The sequence below is a fragment of the Lipotes vexillifer genome, unplaced genomic scaffold, assembly GCF_000442215.2.
Source record: "Lipotes vexillifer unplaced genomic scaffold, Lipotes_vexillifer_v1.1 scaffold1071, whole genome shotgun sequence".
Lineage (NCBI taxonomy): Eukaryota > Metazoa > Chordata > Mammalia > Artiodactyla > Lipotidae > Lipotes > Lipotes vexillifer.
In genome coordinates this window covers 68,927-88,606 of record NW_006796547.1, presented here as the reverse complement: position 1 = coordinate 88,606, position 19,680 = coordinate 68,927, and the positions used below count along the sequence as shown (strand labels likewise).

General features: G+C 50.2%; 1 protein-coding gene across 4 annotated transcripts in view; it reads right to left on the bottom strand.

Annotated features, from left to right (window-relative positions):
* Positions 1–449: 449 nt before the first annotated feature.
* PFKM (phosphofructokinase, muscle) overlaps positions 450–19,680 on the bottom strand; it is a 41,992-nt gene continuing 22,761 nt past the window's right edge. For 2 of the 4 annotated variants that reach the window (XM_007468633.1, XM_007468636.1), the window contains 21 exons: positions 15,453–15,526; positions 14,517–14,594; positions 12,729–12,918; positions 12,334–12,499; positions 11,539–11,583; positions 11,009–11,117; positions 10,801–10,896; positions 10,446–10,538; positions 9,737–9,862; positions 8,578–8,642; positions 8,018–8,081; positions 7,120–7,269; positions 5,581–5,651; positions 5,140–5,227; positions 4,906–5,058; positions 4,244–4,408; positions 3,197–3,258; positions 2,861–2,972; positions 1,438–1,537; positions 1,253–1,358; positions 464–1,011 (listed from right to left, as the gene is read on the bottom strand). In XM_007468633.1, coding sequence (XP_007468695.1) covers positions 867–1,011; positions 1,253–1,358; positions 1,438–1,537; positions 2,861–2,972; positions 3,197–3,258; positions 4,244–4,408; positions 4,906–5,058; positions 5,140–5,227; positions 5,581–5,651; positions 7,120–7,269; positions 8,018–8,081; positions 8,578–8,642; positions 9,737–9,862; positions 10,446–10,538; positions 10,801–10,896; positions 11,009–11,117; positions 11,539–11,583; positions 12,334–12,499; positions 12,729–12,918; positions 14,517–14,594; positions 15,453–15,526 — 2,258 coding nt within the window. In that variant the 3' untranslated portion in view covers positions 464–866. Of the gene's footprint in view, positions 1,012–1,252; positions 1,359–1,437; positions 1,538–2,860; positions 2,973–3,196; positions 3,259–4,243; positions 4,409–4,905; positions 5,059–5,139; positions 5,228–5,580; positions 5,652–7,119; positions 7,270–8,011; positions 8,082–8,577; positions 8,643–9,736; positions 9,863–10,445; positions 10,539–10,800; positions 10,897–11,008; positions 11,118–11,538; positions 11,584–12,333; positions 12,500–12,728; positions 12,919–14,516; positions 14,595–15,452; positions 15,527–19,680 lie in introns of all 4 variants that reach the window. The other 2 variants (XM_007468635.1, XM_007468634.1) reach the window with 2 other exon arrangements.

Here is a 19,680-nt window from a genome sequence, read left to right as displayed (position 1 = left end):
CTAAGTCTAGGACTGGGTGTCTCTGTTTCCCAGGCATTCAAGATGTACACGTCTCCCCACCGATGGTGTCTGGCTTTCATCGAGGAAGGAGCACAGGGGGAAGGTTGAGAAGGAAGAACCCTGTATTGTCAGAGGAAGAGTAGAGATTGGGGGATGGCTGGAAAATAGCAACGCTGGGTAATGGGTAGATGATCAAGAGGTGAAACACAACTTCATGCTTAAGGAAGACGGGAGCATCCTGCTGGCTACAGAGGACGCAGGAGGGACTAGTTGCGTGATGAGGATAAGGACAGTGTCTTATGTTTTAGGACCCTGTGTACAGAGTCAAGAGATGTCCAAGAACAGAGAGAAGTACATGGGGTTAGCGCATGGGCTGCATTTTCCTAGGTGTCCGCTGGGCAGAATCTGGCGCTTGAGGCTGATAGGAATGCACCTGTGAAGATGATAACAGGAGAACCAAAAGCACAGTGACCAGTTGGCATTTATTAGTGTAGTTATGGTTTGCCACTGTCGTAAATGTAGTAGAGGAACCAAGACTTTGTTATCACAAAGAAATAAATAAAGCTTATTTTTAGGAAAATTCTAACCGAGTAACTGAAATCGAGCAGTAGCACTAGAGGAGCCCAGCCTCGTGTGACACGTGAAGCTGGAGTGGGAGTCAGGATAAATTCTACCTACAAGGAGCTTACGCTTACTGTCCCCTGCCCCAGCTCCCTGGCCAGAGCTGACCATGGCTGCAGTTACAGAATAAAAGGAAACCTAATTGAAAGTGAGCTGAGCTGAAACACTTGAGAATGCATGGACTTGGATCTATCAGGGTGAGCTGACCATGATCAGACGATCCGTTCCTCTCACTGCAAAGAGGTTTAGACGGTAGCTTCTCCGGACCGCTTCCGACTGACGTGCTCAAAGTGGGCGTGCTCTGAGGTATCCAAGTCAATCTCATACTTGGCTAGGATTTTGAGGATGGGCCTCAGCTTCAGCCACCACTGTTCCTTGGGGATGCGGTGCCTACGGAGGAATGAGGTAGATGATGATTCGGTCTTTAGCGCCCCAGTCAACTTCTGTCAAAGCCTATGGGAAGAAGTCGAGCAGAAGAGGCTGGACTTGGGGCCTGGGCATCAGATCTGCAGTAAGTACGACTACAGGTGTTGCTCCTAAAAGAAAAGGACTGAAGAAGGTGAGCAGCTTGGGAAGGGCAGGTCTCGAAACTACCGGGGAGGGAAGCACCGCAGCAGGTAGAGGTACTCACTCAAAATCTGTCTGTTCCTTCAGCTCAGTCACGGGTTGAAAGACCAGGGCCCTCTTACGCATCCCCAGAACACAGCCCGAGTCTGGGGTATTGGCAAAGATCCGCCCTGCAACAGGGATGGTCAGTCAGCTTCTATACTGGGAACCAGCTTCTAGGAAGGGGGCTCACCCTCTTACCCCACCTACCATTACGGTAACTCTCTTTGATTTTCCCAGACATCCAGTTCATAGCCTTTGCACCCATCTTAGTGGCAAAATTCCTGTCAAATGGAGTTGGGCTCCCACCCTGGGAAAAGAATCGTAAAAATTACACGGGGAAGGACTCTAATGAAGTGGCAAAGATATGGGAATACACAGAGAAACGTTTATAACCAGAAATAGGAATCCAGAAGTGTAACTATGAAAGGAAATCCTGAAACAGGGCCGGGAACCAGGGCAACTGGCCTAGTGTATTTGGCCGTTTATCAGACTTCAGAGTAACTAATTAGGACAAGGGGATGACTGGTCTCACAGTCGCCTCTTCCAGCTCCGTAGCTGCATGACCCTGTTCATTTCCTTCTAGTCTTACTGGCCATTCAGTCAATTCCCTGCCCCTCATTAGCTTAGCAGCTTCTGTCAGTCACCATCATCGATGACACAAGTGTTCCTTGTGACCCAATTTGGATGCTCTTGGTAGCACCTCAGAATAATATAAAACATGGTGCAGAGTTTCTCTGAACAAAGCAGAAGTGGGAAAATGGGAAGGAAGGAAAAACAGAAAGTAGGTCGTCATACTTTATCCAACAGTACCCCATTCCTTCAGGAGCTGCTAAGCCCATTCAAACTGAGATAATGTGAATTCATCTGTGGGTATAGAAAGGTCAAAGGTCAATGCTTAAGAGGCATCTGTGGGGACATTTGGGATGGGGTAGGCCTCAGACCACTAGTATCATCTGTGAGTGAGGCCTGCCTTGGGTGGGGATTGAATGTGGGTGATAGAAAGGGATTCCTTTCCCCTTGAAACTCCAGTTAGTAGAGACGGAGCCCAACCCTAGCAAGGTGCCTGTACTCATCTCACAGGTTCCCCACAAAAGGCAGCATGCTATGGTGGCGAAAGCACTGGACCAGCTCATTTTGACCTCATTCCAGCTTGACTAGTGGCCCTGAAAAAAGCATTTCTCCTCTGTGGCCTCATTTTCTTCATCTGAACCAGTGGTTCTCAACTGGAGACGATTCGGCCCCCCAGGGGACATATGGTAATGTCTAGAGACATTTTTTCAGTCGTACAAGTGAGGAGGGTGTGCTACTGGCATCTAGTGAGGAGGAGTACAGGGATGCTGCTAAGTAAGCAATCCTACACCACACAGAACAACCACAAGAATTTTCCAGCTCAAAATGGCAAGAGTGCCAAGGTTGAGAAACCCTGCCCTAAATAAAGAGGATGAACCACAGAATGTCTAAGGCCATTTCCAAGGCAAAGATTTCGGATTCTGTGACTGTAAAAGCCTGCAGGCCCACGCTCTGTGGCAGCCCCGATGGCCTCCAGCGGGTCGGAGTCTGCTGGGAGATTCAGTGATCGTTGGGGGTTATTTCTGGCTGTCTGGTGACGGGCATGGCGTGTCTCCCGCACCTGCTGCATGTGGCCGAGCACATTCTTCCTGCTGTCGAAGATGCCCTTCCCCTCCTCAGAGTACAAGTTGAAGATGAAGTCAGTGGTATAGTTCTCATTGCACTTCTCATTCCTGCAGGAGAGACCAAAGCCTGTGCCGGGCATTGTCCCCCTCCCTCCACCCGCCTTCTGCCTTGGTCAGCCTTGCCCCTCCCGGTTCCATCTCCCCCCGCAGCCAGGCGCTCTCCATTTGTTATCCAGACTCCTCAGGGTGTCCCAGCCACGGATGCAGTCTGACTAGGGCCAAAGCCTGACTATTGCTTCTCTTCACTTAGGAGCAAACCGGGGATGAGGTACCTTAACACCAGTCCCCTCTTCACAGTTGTTTTCATCTTTTGTACCAGATGTTCCACATTCACCTGAAAATGAAACAGAAAATCCAAAGCCCAGCTGAGAGTGGATCCGGCTGAGCAGGATCATAGAGCCCTCCTTCCCCGCCAGGCAGCTGCAGGAGGGAGAGGGACATGAAGAGGGCTATTTACAGCCCAGGGCCTGAACCGTGCCTAAGCCCCTTAAGAAGGTCAGTGCAGACTGAAATTAAGACTCCAGATGCGACAGGCAGAACAGGCAGAGGGAAAGTTGGACAAAGCGTGGCAACTGTCAGTTTACGGCTCCTTCAGGGGTTTCCAGTTCTCCCTCCCTCAGAGGGCTGACCCTGCTCTCCGTGTAGGTCTCTAAACGGGTTGCGTCCGGGTCCGTGTACAGCAGTGATTCACCCAGAAGCAGTCGCTTCACTGGGCTTTGAGTTGGGGGTGAAGGAGGGAAAAGGCCACCCTCCACTGGGGGCAGGGGTTGGCTGGGCCCTTGGATTAGGGAGTTCCCTCAGCCTGCGGCCCTCCACTTTGTGGCTCTTTTTCCTTCCAATGAATGGGGATCTTGGAAAACGAGGATCATAAAGGTATCCCCTCAAAAAATGGAAAGAGGACTCCGGTTTGGTAGCAGGGGAAATCTGGCGGGGGTGGGGGTGGGGGTGGGCATGTGACTTTCTCAGTCAGTTAAACCACCAACTCAAAGTTTAGAAAGGTTTTGTAACCTCACTAAACCTTTCTGATCTGTAATATGGAGACAATAGCTCCCTTGCGTGTCTGTTATGAAAATAAAATGCAAAAACGCACATAAAGTGCTTAGCTGCATACCACCCTTCAAACAAATGCTCCGGCAACAGGAGCGGTGGCCACGTACAGGAGGTTACACCAGAGAATGCCCGCCCAGTGCTCCTTCTAGGACTCCACACACAGACCACACATCAGCTCTGTCCTCGCCTTGGGCTCTCACAGCTTAGGTCGCTCTGGGGACAGTGGGGAGAGACTGGGGCGGGGAGAGGGGCTCTGGGTAGCCGTTTACCTGCAGGTCTCGAATGGTGAAGGGCTCCTCAAAAATATAGGCAGCATCGGCCCCGGCTGCCAGGCCCGCCATAGTGGCCAGGTAGCCGCAATAGCCACCCATAGTTTCAATAATAAACACCCGGCGCTTGGTGCCTGCCGCTGACTGCTTGATGCGGTCACAGGTCTGCAAAGACAACAGGTCATAGAAAGACACAGTCAAGGGTGTGATTCTTGTCACTTCGCTGGCCCCTGCCATCACCGAACTCTGGAGCGACATCCTCCCCAGGCCAGCGGGGCCCCTATGCCTCATCGAGTGCTTGCCTTCCGGGACGGCAGGCGTGTCTGCTAAAGCACAGTGTGGAACTCCTCCCCTGGAAGGAAGCTGTCCCTACCCCTCCTGTTGCTCGGAGTAGGGGAACTAGGCTGTAGGACCTCAGAAAGGAAAAATCATTTGACATGCAGAGTACAGATGCCTTTCTAGGTGACAGGACTCATAAGGCGTGGAGGATGGACACCATATGCACGGTTAAAGGCAGTGTGTGTAAATGCCGGGGCTTGAGGAAGCATTCTTCTAACACTGTGACTTGGCTGGTACAAAACAAGTGGCTCACTTTCTAGGCCCAGACTTGGTCCAGGGATTACAGTCCTGGCCAGAGGCTGGGAAGCAGTGGTGGCCCTCACCATGCAGATGGTGTTGAGAGCCGTGTCGGTCCCCACGCTGAAGTCCGAGCCGGGCACGTTGTTGGAGACCGTGGCAGGGATGACCACAAATGGGATGCAGAGCTCGTCATACTGCTTCCTGCCCTCCATCAGCTCTAGGCCCCCCGTGTAAGCCTGAGAAGACGAGAGCGGCGGGGGCGGGAGTGAGGGGAGAGGGAAGGTGGGGGCGGGGGGAACGGGGGTGAGGGCACTCACCTCAAAGCCCCCGATGACGACAAGGCCCTGAATGTTGAACTTGGTGATGTTGGCACTGATCTGTTCAAAGCTCTTCTTGGGTAGAGTTCTAGTTGATTGGGGCAGGGGGAGGGGAATAGAATTTGGGGAAGAGAGCAAAATTGAAGGAGAGAAATGCTAGAGTTAGAAGGCACTTTGTTTATAGTTTCTTAACTTGTGCCCCCTTCCCTACCCCACTTTCTCATCCCTGTCCGAGGATACACGCTGGGGCTCTGAGTTGCCAGAGCTGCTAAGAGATGTCTGGATTGGCTCGTTTGCCCCCATGAGGCAACTGTGAGCTTGCGGGGAGCGGACCCAGAGACAGCACTGGTCAGGCAGAGCCTGACTGGATGAACTGACGCCTGCGTGCTGAGGCCTGCCTTTCAGGGCGACGAGGAGGAGGCGCTCCTGTAATGCACTGACCTTTTAGTTCCAAGTTTAGAACCACCTTGGCCAGTCCAGCCCCCAACATAGCTCCAGCCAGCCTCTTCGATCTGCAGGGAAAGGTTGCACAGGTCCGCACAGTGGCCTGACACAACTCCTTCAGCTCTGACCCCGCCCCGACACCCACCTGCCCGGACAGAGGAACGCCAGGCACCAGCTTTTCCCACCTCACTCAACTTCCTCCCCTTTCTGCTTGTTCACAAATCTTAAGTGCCTTAGATAACGCCAGGCCCTGTGCTGAACTCTGGGACAGAGAATTAAATCAGACGCGTTGTTTGCAAAGGGTTCATTTCAGCGGCTCCTGCCTGTTCCCACTGCCCTAAAATTAAATACAGTAGTCCCCCTTTATCTGTGATTCCACGTGCCAAGCTTACAGTTACCTGTGGTCAATCTCAGTCCAAAAATATTAAATGGAAAATTCCAGAAATAAACATTTCACAGGTTTTAAATTGCATGCTGTTCTGAGTGGTGTGATGAAATCTTGCACCATCCCACCCAAGACGTGGGGCATCCCTTTGCCTGGTGTGTCCACGATGTATACGCCACCCACCCATTAGTACAGAAAAAACATAGTATACAGCTGACCCTGAACAGCATGGGGGTCGGGTGCCAACCCTCTGCGCAGTCAAAAGTACACGTGTAACTTGACAGTCAGCTCTCACATCCACCGCTCTGCACTCGTGGATCCAACCAACCCCGGATCATACAGTACTGCAGTATTTGCCACTGAAGAGTTCTGGGGACTTCCCTGGCGGTCCAGTGGTTAGGACTCGGTGCTCTCACTGCCGTGGGCCCAGGTTCAGGTCAGGGAACTAAGATCACACAAGCCGTGCAGCATGGCCTCCCCCCCCCCCCCCCCCCAGCGGCCACGGCTCACGGGCCCAGCTGCTCCACTGCATGTGGGATCTTCCCGGACCAGGGCTCGAACCCGTGTCTCCCGCATTGGCAGGCGGATTCTTAACAACTGTGCCACTAAGCAAGCCCTATCATAAACTTTTAAGAATATTAAGTTGCCTTTGATTGTGTTTTCATCCTTTTGGTATTATTTTAAAAGCTGTTCAGAAAGTGGGATAACCACTTTTTTATTCAAAGTCAGTTTAGGATAATATTGTTTGCTTTGATTAGATTTTACTGTATCTGCAGCCTCTGAAAGCCATTTTTGCTAACAGATCAATTGTATCTCATTACATCTCAGGAAAGGGAACAGCAGCAGCGCCCCCCCCCCCCCCCGCCAAAAAAAAAAAATTCTGCATGTAAGTGGGCCCATGCAATTCAAACCCGAGTTGTTCTAGGATCAGCTGTTTGGTGCTATAGTGGTTTCAGGCATTCACTGGGGTTGTGCCCCCAGCAGGTAAGGCGGGACTACTGTATCTAATTCTGCTTGAACCCCAAGAGGAGAAAAAGGCAGTGAGGGATGGGGGAAGGTAAGAGAACAGGCAGGTCAGCCACTACACTCATCCTCTGCACCACTGCTCCTTGGCCCCCAAGTAAGCGCCCTCCTTCCTTGCATCCCTGTACCTGACCCTTGGCCAGGCCCTCGAAGCCGTCGTGTACAACCAGCACTCGGTTGCCCTGGATGAGACCGATTCTCACGGTGGAGCGGACGGCGGCATTCATGCCTGCGGCCGGGGCCCCCACGTTCATCACGGCCACTGTGTAAGAGCCACTCTGGAGAAGGAAGCAGAGGGGGAAAGGGAAAAGAGGGGACAGCAGTGGGGTGGGGGGACAGGTCAGCGAGGGGAGCTACACTCTGAGTCCCTTATGGTCCTGACAGCACACCCCTCCCCCAGGGAATGCCAGCACAGCCCGTCCCCTCCCCCATACGAGGGAAGCAAAAGTCTTCATTACAGATCAATAAATAAAGCTGTGCTCCCTGATCCCAGGTATCAATGCAAAATGAACAGGAGACTCTCCAGAGCAGTGTTTCCCAAAGTGGGATCCTTGGACCACCTGCTGTATCAGATCCACCCAGGGAGCTTGTTAAATCTGCATATTCCTGAGCCTACCCCCGATCTGAATCCCCTCTGAGGGAGGGGAATATGCATGTTTAATAAGCAACCCAGATAATTCTGGTATATGGTAAATATTAAGAACCACTACGCCAATGGAAGAGGTGGCTCAAATACACTTAGATGTGATTATTCCAGATTTGCCCAGAGAAAATAATACATGAACCTTCTTTCCCACTCCTTGCATGCTATCTTGTCAGCCTTAAACTGGATGTGGGTCTTGGCTCAGAGACCTTCAGGGCACTCTAAGAACATGGGCTTATATCTGGGGTGACTGAGAGAAAATTATCTTAGTGGAGTCTAGGACTCAGCACTGAAGATTACAGGTGGGCAAAGACGTAGGTTGTGTGGATTGAGGGTAGCACTTCATACCGGGAGAACAAGGGGAGGGAGCAACTTGCCAGTACCTTAGACACTGGGGGTCTGACATGAGCCAGAAGCTTGTACACCTCCCAGTTGTTCATGAAGCTCCTAAAAAAGTACAGAGACAGAGAGAGAGAGAGAGAGCGGGAGGGAGGGAGAGAGGGGTGGTGTCTCCAGGCCATTCCCCAAGGCCAGCAGCCAAGGGGATCTGGTCTGAAGTTTTGCTCCCAGCGTGAAGTTCCACAGGGCAAACCTCTAAGGACATAACTGGGGCCGAGCAGGGATTGGGCGGGGCTGCAAAGAGGCCACTAACTCACCAAACACTCACTGAACACTCTTCCCCCTCGCCTAGAGAAACTTATGATCTAGCTGGGTCCACACATAGAAATAACAGACTATGAAAGGCTAAGGCCAGGGAGACAATCCCTGGGGTGAACCGAGCCACCTGGTCATCTCACAACTAATTCTCAGAAGAAACTGTTGCAGAGACAATAAGAAGAGGAAAAAGCAGAAGCTCCTATTTTGGGTCTGGAGCTACGTCGATTTTTGGCTTCATTCTGGCATCTGATTTCTGTAGCTAGTGAGCTCCTGGTCATTTCCTCACCGGCCTCTCAGCTTCAAGGCTTCATCAAATCTCCTCTCATCCATGGCCTTGGTCACGTCTTTGGTCTGAGGGAGGAGCACGGCAACAGTCAGACTCCAGGGCAGGGTTCCGCAGCGCTGGATTCCCATCCCACACTGAAACCCTGCCCATCTCTAGGCTTGTGATTGGATCCTGCCCATCCTGTACCCCACCTTTTCTATGCCCCCCAAACTTTCATAGAATAAGTATCTTTGTTTTTCCTTAATTTTCTGAGTAATGAGCAGCAGAAGAAAAGGGCTGATTCTATGCTCTATTTATTCGAAGATGGGCAGAGTGGAGGAGTACACACAGATAAGATAGCACCCTCCTCCATTCCACACCCAGGGCCCCAGCCTCAGAGTAGCCTCTAAACTAATGACTAAATGAAGACGATCCTGCAGATAACCAGTTAGGAGGAAAGGCTGATCCTTGCCATGTGCTTCCCAACTACTGCTTTCTGCTCTGCGAGCCACGGCTTCAGCTTGGGGCTTTTAGAGATACGGTTCCAGGCAAGGCTGGAGCTTGTCTGGGCTGTAGGTCATTAGGACTCCCAAGTCTCAGAGAGAAGCAGCCAGGAGACGGAGAGCCAGCCCTGAGAATCAACCGGACACCTGAGCTCCCAGCCGCAGCGTCTGCCCTGTGGTATCAGAGGAGCGATTCCTCCGTAACTAGAGCCACTAGAGCCACTTCCTGAGCACTCAGCATCTTCCAGACCATTTACATGTCTTCTCTCCAGTCCTTACACTCACCCTCGAGGTGAGTGTTTCTTAGTAACCTCATATTGGTTCAGAGAGACATGTTCAAGGGAGGAATAAGCTACCCAGCCAGACCTTAATAGTATTCCCCTGCTTTTAATAAGTTTGGAGAGAGATTGCATGGGTCTCATTACTAGGTAGGATGCAGAGTTTCGCATCTTCTTTAGCAACATCTGGAGGATGGGACAACTGCGGCTTAGCTGGAGAGGTGACAGCTCCTGCACAAAGCCCGTCGTGTGCCTTCCCCACACGCCTCTTCCTGTGCTGCGCCACCTCTCCACCTGCCCCCGCCCTGGTAGCCTCGGCAGCTGCTCTCTTTCCCCATTAGATCTAGCTCAGAGACGGGTTTGGGGCTGGCAGGAAGGCAGGTTGGGGTCAGTACTCACCACCTGGACACACTCCATGAGGGGCAGGCGCACGGCCTGGTTACCAGAGAGGCTCACCACACAGGCTGGGGTGTCCGGGGTCCCCTCCAAAAGTGCCATCACTGCTTCCACACCCATCCTGCTGCCCTGCAGGGAGCAGAGACAGTCTGATTCAAGCCTCCGCATCTAGTCTTGGCCTAGAGAACCTGGGCATTCAAGGCCCTTTCCAAATCACAAGTTGAGTTCCGCATTTAAGGACTGTGGCCAAGAACTCACTGGGCTTTACCTCCTGACCCAGATTTTGTCTAAAGCTTGATGACCCTTCATCCTTTTGCCACCAGAACCCCAAGGATTCTACCTGGTTCCAGAGAAACATATCCACTATAGTAATCAAGGGGATTACTGGGGTGGAATAATATTCCCTTCCTGATGAAAGTAGGATAAGAGGGTACAAACTGAGTATCTGAGGTTAGATCTTAATACTTTCACTTATGCTCAAAGCTCTAAGATATCAGACCTTAGGGGAACATATCGTTTCCCAACATTTTCTGCAACAAAAGAGAACTCTTGAGCACATGGGAATGGGTCAAGGGCCACTGCAGTCCAGAGTCCGGCGGCAGGGTGGCATGAGCGACGGTCGAAGCCCCTGTGCTGGAGAAGCACTGTCCTGCTGGGAAAGGACAGCAGGTTGAGGGTTCCACGGTGAGGGCCCCAGAGCCCCATGACTTACCAGGATTCTGTCAAAGGCCGACGGTGTCCCACCCCGCTGCACATGCCCCAAGACGGTGACCCGGGTATCATATCCCAGACGCTTGACCACCAGCTGAAGGGATCAAGAGAGGGACAGAGAGAGATACAGAGTCAAGGACCTACACTTAAAGTCAAGGTCCCTAAACAAGCAGGGACCTAGATAAACCAAGGATGACTTAGCCTCTTATCTTGTAATGATTCCTCGGTGAGAGGAAACCAGGGGGCAGGAAAGCTGGGGAGAGACGTGCAGGACTCAGGGGAGACTCAGAAGCCACCAGGCAGTGGGGCCAGGGTGGGTAAGGCGTCAAGGCCTCTCTGGCTCCGTTCATACTAACATTTTTGATGTCTTCTGAGCTGATTGGTTTCCCGTTCTTGTCAATCGCACCCTCAGCCACAATGATGATGTTGAGACGAGAACCACGGTTCCTTGTCTGGTCAAGAACAAAGGAAAAAATGGTCAGTGTTATGAAACTGCTGGACAGGAAAGGGATCAGCAGCGGAGCAGGGCGAGGGGTTTCAAAGGGCGAAATAAGGCGCCGGTACCTCGCTGAGCCGGCGACACAGGTGATCCTCCCAGTCATCATCTGGCGGACACTCAGGAATAAACACCCAGTCGGCCCCACAGGACAGAGAGGTGACAAGGGCCAGGTATCTGAGACGAGAGCCAGAAGCGTCACGCCAGGAGCTACGCTCCACCAACAGCCTCTCCCGTTCCTGACAAGGCCTAGTCCCATAGCCGCTGAAAGGTCTGAGGAGCCCCGTTTCATTCTTGGGGCGAGGGGAAGAGCCCCACTGGTTCTGCTAATCAGCGAGATTCTGTCCCTGAAGAGCGCCTTCTATCCACGCTCACCTGCCACAGCGGCTCCCCATCTCAGAGCGCTGTCTGCTCTTTCACACGTGCATGTGTGGGATGTAAGGGAGGTTGGGTGGAGACGGGGCAAGGCAGCCACCCCAAGAGGAGTGTGTACACCTCCAATCTGCCACCACTGGGAGGCCTCCCTGGACTCCCCGGGGAAGAGGAAAGGGCTATTGCCTGGTCCATGGCATAAACGAGTCAAGGTGGGGGATCTTACCCACAGTGCCGGCCCATCACTTCTAACACAAACGTCCTCTGGTGGCTGTAAGAGACAGACATAGGGCTTGCACGGTCCAAGTGGCCCTATGGCCAGGACCAAGACCCCACCCACACTGAGGCCAAGGAACCTCTCGGCGAGATGCATTTACGCTGCGGGCTTTCTAGCAGGTCTCCTGAGACACCTGGAAGACGCAGGGTAAACGCCTTAGCCACAGGGTGTCCCAGGCCTGAGAAAACACCACAGAAAAAGGTGTCAGTACTGAGGCTCTGTGCCTGGGAGGGGGCCTGGGAAGGGAAGGGGTGAAGGAAAAGGACTGGAGGGAGCACTCCACTAACCTTGGGCGCCCCAGGAGCAGCCCGCGGGAGCCCTGCCTCCCGGCCCGCCCTCCCGTTCTCCTCCACTGCTTCCCGAGCCCCTGCCCTCCTGAGCAGTGGCGTAGCGGCCACTTCTATCTCTGTGACACGGTGGAGAGGTTTGGGGCTCCCTGGATTTGTCTCAGTCTGGAGACGACAAATCATTTTTAATCATTTAGGAGACGCCACAGGTATTAAAGACCTCAGAGCGACACATTTGGACAGTGGGTAGATAGTGGCCAGAGGCAAGTCTTACGGCATTTATAGAGCAGTGCAATTCAGTGCTCTAGGGATAATTTTTAGTTAAAAACAATGTTCTAGTCCCAGAAGACTGGTCACTGTAGTCACCGTAGCTCAAGCACTTTCATCTTCTCTAGTCCCCAGCTGGTTGGCCTGTCCCAGCGCCACCCTCCCACACCTCCTCCCACTGGGCCCTCACCTCTGAGCGGTAGTGGTGATGGCATCTACAATCTCTATGATCCGGTGCAGGGCAGAGTCAGTGCCGATGGTCATGTCCGTGCCGCAAAAGTCGTTGTCAATTGAGCCAACCAGACCCACAATGTTCAGGTACCTGGACTTGGCAGCCTCCTCCGCTGTGATCTTACCTGACAAGGGGAAGCAAAGCAGGAGGCACTGGATGAGGTACCTGGCATGCTAGGGAACAGGTGACTGGGGAGGGAAGGGGCTGCAGCCAATGGCAGATTGTTGACAATGGCAGATAAAAGAGGGCAAAGACAGCCCTCCGTGTCTGGGCAACAATTTTCTTCCATGGGAGGGAAAGGCGGGTGTGTGTGCCCATACGCAGAAACCACACTCACGAGAGCAACGTCTCACCTGATTTCTGGAGGTCGCTCAACAAGTCACTCCACTCAGAGCGGAAGGTGTCGGCCCCGGTGAGGCTGCCGTCACCCCCAATGACGCACAGGTTGGTGATCCCGCGCTTAACCAGGTTGTGGGCAGCTCGGAGCCGGCCCTCTCGTTCCCGAAAGTCCCTGCACCGGGCACTTCCAATCACCGTGCCTCCCTTTGGGGAAGAGGTGGGAGTCAGCTCCCCAGGTGACGCGACCAAGTTTGGGCTCAACATGCTAAGACTGCCCTATCCCAACACTGTGATGGGCTGGCATCACCACGTGTCTCCCCAGGAAGTTCCCTGACATCCTGAAGAGTCACTGGCCCCTTCTTTTGTGTGTGTGTGGTTTTAAAGTTTTATTCTTCATGAAAAGAATGGATGAAGTTCACATGAGTTTCAAATCCCAGAGTCACGGATACTGATGTTTAACTCTGTTGTCTGAGGGTACATGATTGCACAAGCTTAGCCATTAATAGAAGACATGCGAGTCTCGATTGCCTCAGACACGTTTCTATTTCATTTGCCTAACTCCTTTGACTGCATTCAAGATTGTTCACTTTATCTTAATTTTCAGCTTGGTTTGCATGGGCCTACCCATAGCTTCCCCTGTTTTTAAACTCCTTGTAGTTCACTGAGTTGGTTTTTTTGTTTTGTTTTGTTTTGTTTCTGGCCCCTTCTAAAGGAAGGTGAGATGGTGCTGGCTGAAGCATCACAGGCTCATTCCCATGCTCTGCTACACTTCCTAGAAGACTGCTAAGATGGGCCCATTCCACTGAAGGCTTTGCCACTGTGACTGTCCTAAAGAGAACTAGGAATACACACGTATCTCATCTTAGACGTGTAAGCAGCAGCAGCAGTGACTTCAACAGGGACAAGGCACCGCTAATCCTTTCCCCTTTGCGCCTGGGGATCTGTGTGCTAGTGGGAGGAGCCACAAGACCCAGGCATTCACAGGAAAAACAGCTCTGAATATGGAAAGCCCTAAATCCCCAGGAGCTTGTAGATACCCCAAGAGAGGAAAGTACACTTAGGGTTTTCACAAATCATATGAACTCCTGGCAGCCATGACTTCGGGGGTATTGATGGAGAATTCCGGCTCATTCTCAGACCACTTTATGAAGGCACCATTGCCTGTATAAAACCTTCACCAAGTGCTGCTCATTAAATTTCTTCCCATGGATTTTTTTTAGGGGATTGAGGTAAAGAATGAGGATACAAATGTAATGTGCAGATTTTTCAGTAAATCAGAAGATGAGTATAGAATGACGTAGAGAAAGTAGCAAAAAGGGCTGTGGATACAATCGAAATCATCTTAGATTCTTCTTTAAACTCTAAAACGCTCTCCCGGTTCCTTCCTTCCTTAAAAGGTCTGGTATCAGGTCACCTCATCGTCATCACATGAGGACTGGCAAACTTCAGCTCTACTCTGGCTCTGGCTCCAGTCCTCTGGTGAGGTTATTTTCAGGGCCTGACCTTCCCTGTGACCCCACAGCAGGACCTGTTACGTGCCAGTTCCTCAAGTCTTGCCTCTGACCTTTCTATAAAGAGCAAAGTGTCCTGTGATCACACCCCCAATCCTCCATCCCGCCCCAGGAAACCAGGGTGATGTTTTCAAATGTAAAGAGTAAAGGACAAACATAGCCCCTCTCTGGTCACAGAATCCCTCCTCATCAAACCACATGGCAGGGAATTCAGGAAACCATGAGCCCCAATCCAAGTGGGGGTGAGACAAGAACAGGACAAACACGGGACAGGAATCCTCTGGAACATACCAGCTGAAGCATCATCGAAACACTCTCCCAGGTGGCTTCCCTGATGTTATCTCCACCATCCACCAGGCCTTGATAACCCTGTGGGGTACATTACTCCCATTCAGCCTCTGCCAGGCTTCCCCCAGACTCCCAGGATTAAGACAGAGTCCCTGGGAAGAGGTTCTCTGAGAATCAAGTCACCCATCCCGCCTCCCATTACTGACGCCTGGGTGCTCCTGAGAATAACACAGTCCAAGGAAGGAGACGTCAGCTTTTTCAATACCCTCTTCTAGTTTCTCTCATTCTCTAAACATCAGAATGCCCTTCCTAATATTTGATCTGGATTCCTCTTATTTTTGGTTCATCCCATTTCCTCCCAGGGGAACTAGATGACAGATGGTTTTGATAACCAACAATGGAGGAAGAAAAGAAGGGTATGTTGGAAGGAGGAAGGGAGATAAATGTGACTTGAAAAGATAAGAGACTATAACGTTTGAGGGAAGAAAGGCAGACAGACCTTATGGAAAGAAGAGTGGATAAAGGATGAGAGGAAAAGGAGAGGAGGGAACCAAAGAGGACTTAGAACCTCAGAAAGTAAGGCAAACTGCAGAAACACAGTGGGGCTCTAGGGCTCTGTCCCCCCTGGGGCGCTGTCTCTGGATGTGTTGAATTTGCTGTGAAATACTAAGGCATTCCACCTTCTCTTCTCTTGGGGGAAGTAAAGGGAGGACAGAGCTACTTCTTACTTTAAATCGAACAGGCAACACGAGGACCCAGCCTGCAGATCCCTGGGACCCACCGTCATTACTGCAGCCCCGAGTGCGGAGGGGTGACTTGTGAAGACAGGGAACCAAGACTAACCAGACACAGCAACGTAACTGGGAGGTAAGGAAAGAGGGTGGGGAGGGGGAGGAGAAACCAGAGAAAGAATAATGGGGAGCAGAGCCGAGAACCAACCTCATGGACAAAGAAGACACGGGCACCAGTATAGATGCCAACTCGAACCACAGCCCTGACAGCAGCATTCATACCTGCAAGGAGGAAAGTGTCAGAGAGAGGTTATCCTAAGAAAAGCAGCCCTGGACTCTAAGATCTGAGACAGTCCTTTTCTAAGGCTTTTCTCTGAATCTAGAATCCTCTCATCCAATTCTTCTGGCCTCACCACTAACGCTGAATTACTTCATTCAATGTTAATATAGCACAAGTTACCTCCATTCCTCTCCCCTCCCCCCCAAACCCCATCTTTCCTAAGACCTTTCCTTGCCGGGGCAATCTGGGGAATAATAACCTTGAATGCTTATTGTGGGGTTAGATGCTGCTAGATGCTTGTCGATCGCCAACTCATTTAATCCTATCCACAGCTCTGGAGTTGCCTCCATTTTACAGATTTGGAAACTGAAGTTCAAAGTGGTCGAGGTCACAGAGCTAGGACGAGCTCAGCTTTTAATCCAAATCCTAAATGTCTAAACCAACACTGCTGACCTCCATGCTAATCCCAATGTCTGTACGAGGCCTCTCCTTGCCTTCTGCATTGAATCTAGGTATCCAGCTTGTACAGGCTTTTCAGGACAAAGACATGGCTCTCTGGGGCTCAGTGACCTGACCATTCCATTCACAAGCTGTTCTTGAGCACAGCAATTACTGGCTGGCGGATTCTCCCAGTCTGCACACACACACACACACAGCTTTTTAGTGTCACTGAGTTGGTGTATGTTCCAGTGTGCACCACACACTGAGATTCTCTGGCTCCCAAACTACCAGAAGAGGTTGTGACCAAGCGCGCAGGCAGAATTTGTGGAGACCCTGTGCTCTCCTTCTCCCGCACTGATCTTTTCCTGTGACCCTGTGTGTACCATGTGTATGAAGAACTTACAAATCACGCTGCCAACTATTCTGTTTCCACTGGGAGAAACAATTAGGGCTGAAACAGAGAGGAGAGCCTTTCCTGCTTTGCCCATGTGAGTACTGTCCTTCTCCTAGTAGCTACTCAATGACAAGAACTCTCTCCCAAGAGTATGGGAAGGAGCTGACCTGTCTCAACACACAACACATGGTTGTGAACACCTCCACAGTAGAAACAATACCACTGCTTACTGTGCTCAGCACAGCCTCACTGGTGAGACATTCCTGGGTCTTGATCCTGGTAACCCTGTCTTACCTTGTAATGTGAGGAGGTGATGCTGCGATGGATCAGCTTCTTGTGAACCACTTTAATCACCCTCCCTCAGATACCCCTGTATACATTACACATTTTTGTTTCCATCTAAAATCGATTCATATGGTCCTTAACCCTGCCTGGGGAAATATCATATACCAGTGAGCACTAGAGAAGTCAGTAACTGGAAAAATCTGCAGCAGCAGACTAAAATCCATAACAAACTATTGCATTATCCAAAGCTATCTGGAATGGAATAGAATCAAAAAGACCAGAATGTCTGTTTTGGGGGTTTGTTTGTTTGCAGGTTGACAAAGGTTGGTATTACATGGCAACAAGCTCCAAATTAAATTGAAGGTTCATTCACTTGCTGAACAAATATTTATTAAATACCTCTCATGTTCCTGACACTATGTAGGCACTGGGTATGCATCACGGAATGATAGAGAGTCTGGGGATACAAAGATAAAGGACTCAGGAATGGTCCTCAAGACTTGGGAAGAATTATAGTGTTATTCCACATTGGATCCATATGGAGGGGATTTGTACAAAGTGCAGGGGGGACAAGGAAAAGGAACATCTACGTACTGCCAGGAGGAAGCCAGGGAAGGTGATACAAAAAGACAGCATTTGTCCTGAGGCCTAAAGGATAATTTCCTTTCAAATCTTTTTGCTAGGTGGATGAATTTGGGGAGAGTGTTATAGACAGGAGGAATAGCACAAATAAAGGTGAGGGTCAAGAAATAACCTTAGGAAATTCAGTATTATAAAGAATAAAATGTAAAATGATGGCGAGATGAAGCTACACAGATGGGCAGGCACCTGTGTGCCCAGCGAGGAAGTCTGGCTCTTATTCTGAAGGCCAGGGCTTGACTGGGGATCCATGGGTGATAGTTTCAGGGAATCCATGAACCCCATGAAACTATAAGAAAAGCTTTGTGGGCACGGGCATTTCTTTTGGGAGAAGGTCCACAACTTTCATTTGATGCTTTTTTTTTTTTGGCCGCACCGCATGGCATGCGGGATCCTAGTTCCCCGCCGGACCTGGGATCAAACCTGCAGCCCCTCCAGTAGAAGCATGGAGTCTTAACCACTGGACCACCAGAGAAGTCCCTCACTTGATTCTTAAAGGGGCCTGTAACCTTAAAAAAAAGCTGCAAGCAAAAGAGAATCTTTGAAGAACTTTGAGAGCAGTGGGACATGATGAGATTTACGTATCAGAGAGATCACTCTGGCAGCAACGTGAAAGACAGAATGAAAGAGGTGACACTAGGGCTAGATGGCAGCCTAGACAAAAACGATGAAGGCCTAGACTGGGAGAGTGGCATTTAGGACAAAACAGAGATACTGGACAAGAGACGCCTAGGGAACAGAAGCAACAGGACTTCCATCTAATCGGCCACGTGATTAGATTTCAAGGTGTTGGAGAGGAAGGAGGAGATGTTCCGTGACTGGCTTAGGCCACGGGGAAACGGTGGTGCAGTAAACTGAGCAGAGGCGGGTTTTGGTTCGGGAAGGTAGGGGTGGGGGTGATATATTTATATTTGGATCTGTTGAGTTTGAAGTTCTTGTGGAACATCGATGTGGACTTGGAAGAGACTGTCTCAAGAAAATATGTAAAATTAGAAGGGAAAAGGGCAAGGAATGGAACCCTGAGGAAAACCACCATTGAAGGAATGGGCAGAGAAAGAGGAGTTCCATGATGAAAACTAACACTAACACTAACTAACACTAAACTAAAACTAACTAACATGATGAAAACTAACAGGGGTTCCATGATGAAAATTAACTAGCAAGAAAGGCAAGAGGAGAACCAGGACTTGGCAATGTCTTGGGTGAAGTAAGTCAGAAAGAGAAAAACAGATACCGTATGCTAACACATGTACATAGAATCTTAAAAAAGAAAAAAAGAAGGTTCTGAAGAACCTAGGGGCAGGACAGGAATAAAGACGCAGATGTAGAGAGTGGACTTGAGGACACGGGGAGGGGGAAGGGTAAGCTGGGACGAAGTGGGAGAGTGGCATGGACATATTTACACTACCAAACGTAAAACAGATATCTGGTGGGAAGCAGCCGCATAGCACAGGGAGATCAGCTCAGTGCTTTGTGATCACCTAGAGGGGTGGGATAGAGAGGGTGGGAGGGAGGGAGACACAAGAGGGAAGAGATATGGGAACATATGTGTATGTATAACGGATTCACTTTGTTATAAAGCAGAAACTAACACACCATTGTAAAGCAATTATACTGCAATAAAGATGTTAAAAAAAAAAAAAAGAAAACTTACTTATGACACCACTAAGGCAAAGCCCCATTAAGTCTAGAAGTCTAATTGAAGGACTTAAACGAATCAAAACAAAAATCTGTAAAGGAAGGGGGCTTCTCAGAAGCTTTAGGAAAAGCCTGTGTGTATGAAAAGGTTAGAGTCAACACAAAGCCATCAGCGCTTTAGGAAAGATGAATAAACTCAACTTAAAAAGATCAGAACAGATATGAAACTACTGTTTGTTTATTTATTTTCTAGACTTTCACAAGGCCTATGGAATTCTCTTTTGGATACCTGGAGTCCCGGAGTATAAATCTGTAATCTTAAGAAGTAAGGAAAAAACCTTCTGAAACATATAGGCTGGAATGCTGTTTCGTGCTCCAGAGGTGAGCAAGGGTAGGGGAGAAAACATTTAAGGAAAACAAATCACTTAAAAGGTTTTAAGTGTAAAGCAAACAACAGATGGTGGACAGGAGATATCCAAATCCATTGGGCAGAAGAGAAATCCCATAAGAAGATTCTCTTTTCTCCTCCCTCTGCCTTCTCACTTCAACCGTATCAACCTCCAGAGGTCATCCTTCCTGCCTCTGAATTGGATATCTGAGTGTTTCCCTAGAAATCGAGTTTTAGGACCCCTTTTGTGCCTCTGTGCCTGTGTCTCAAACCCCTAGTTCCCTAGAAATCACAGACTGGGCTGTATAGATAGCTTACACTAGAAAGTCCCAGCAATTTTTTTTTTTTTTTTTTTTTTGGCGACACCCGCC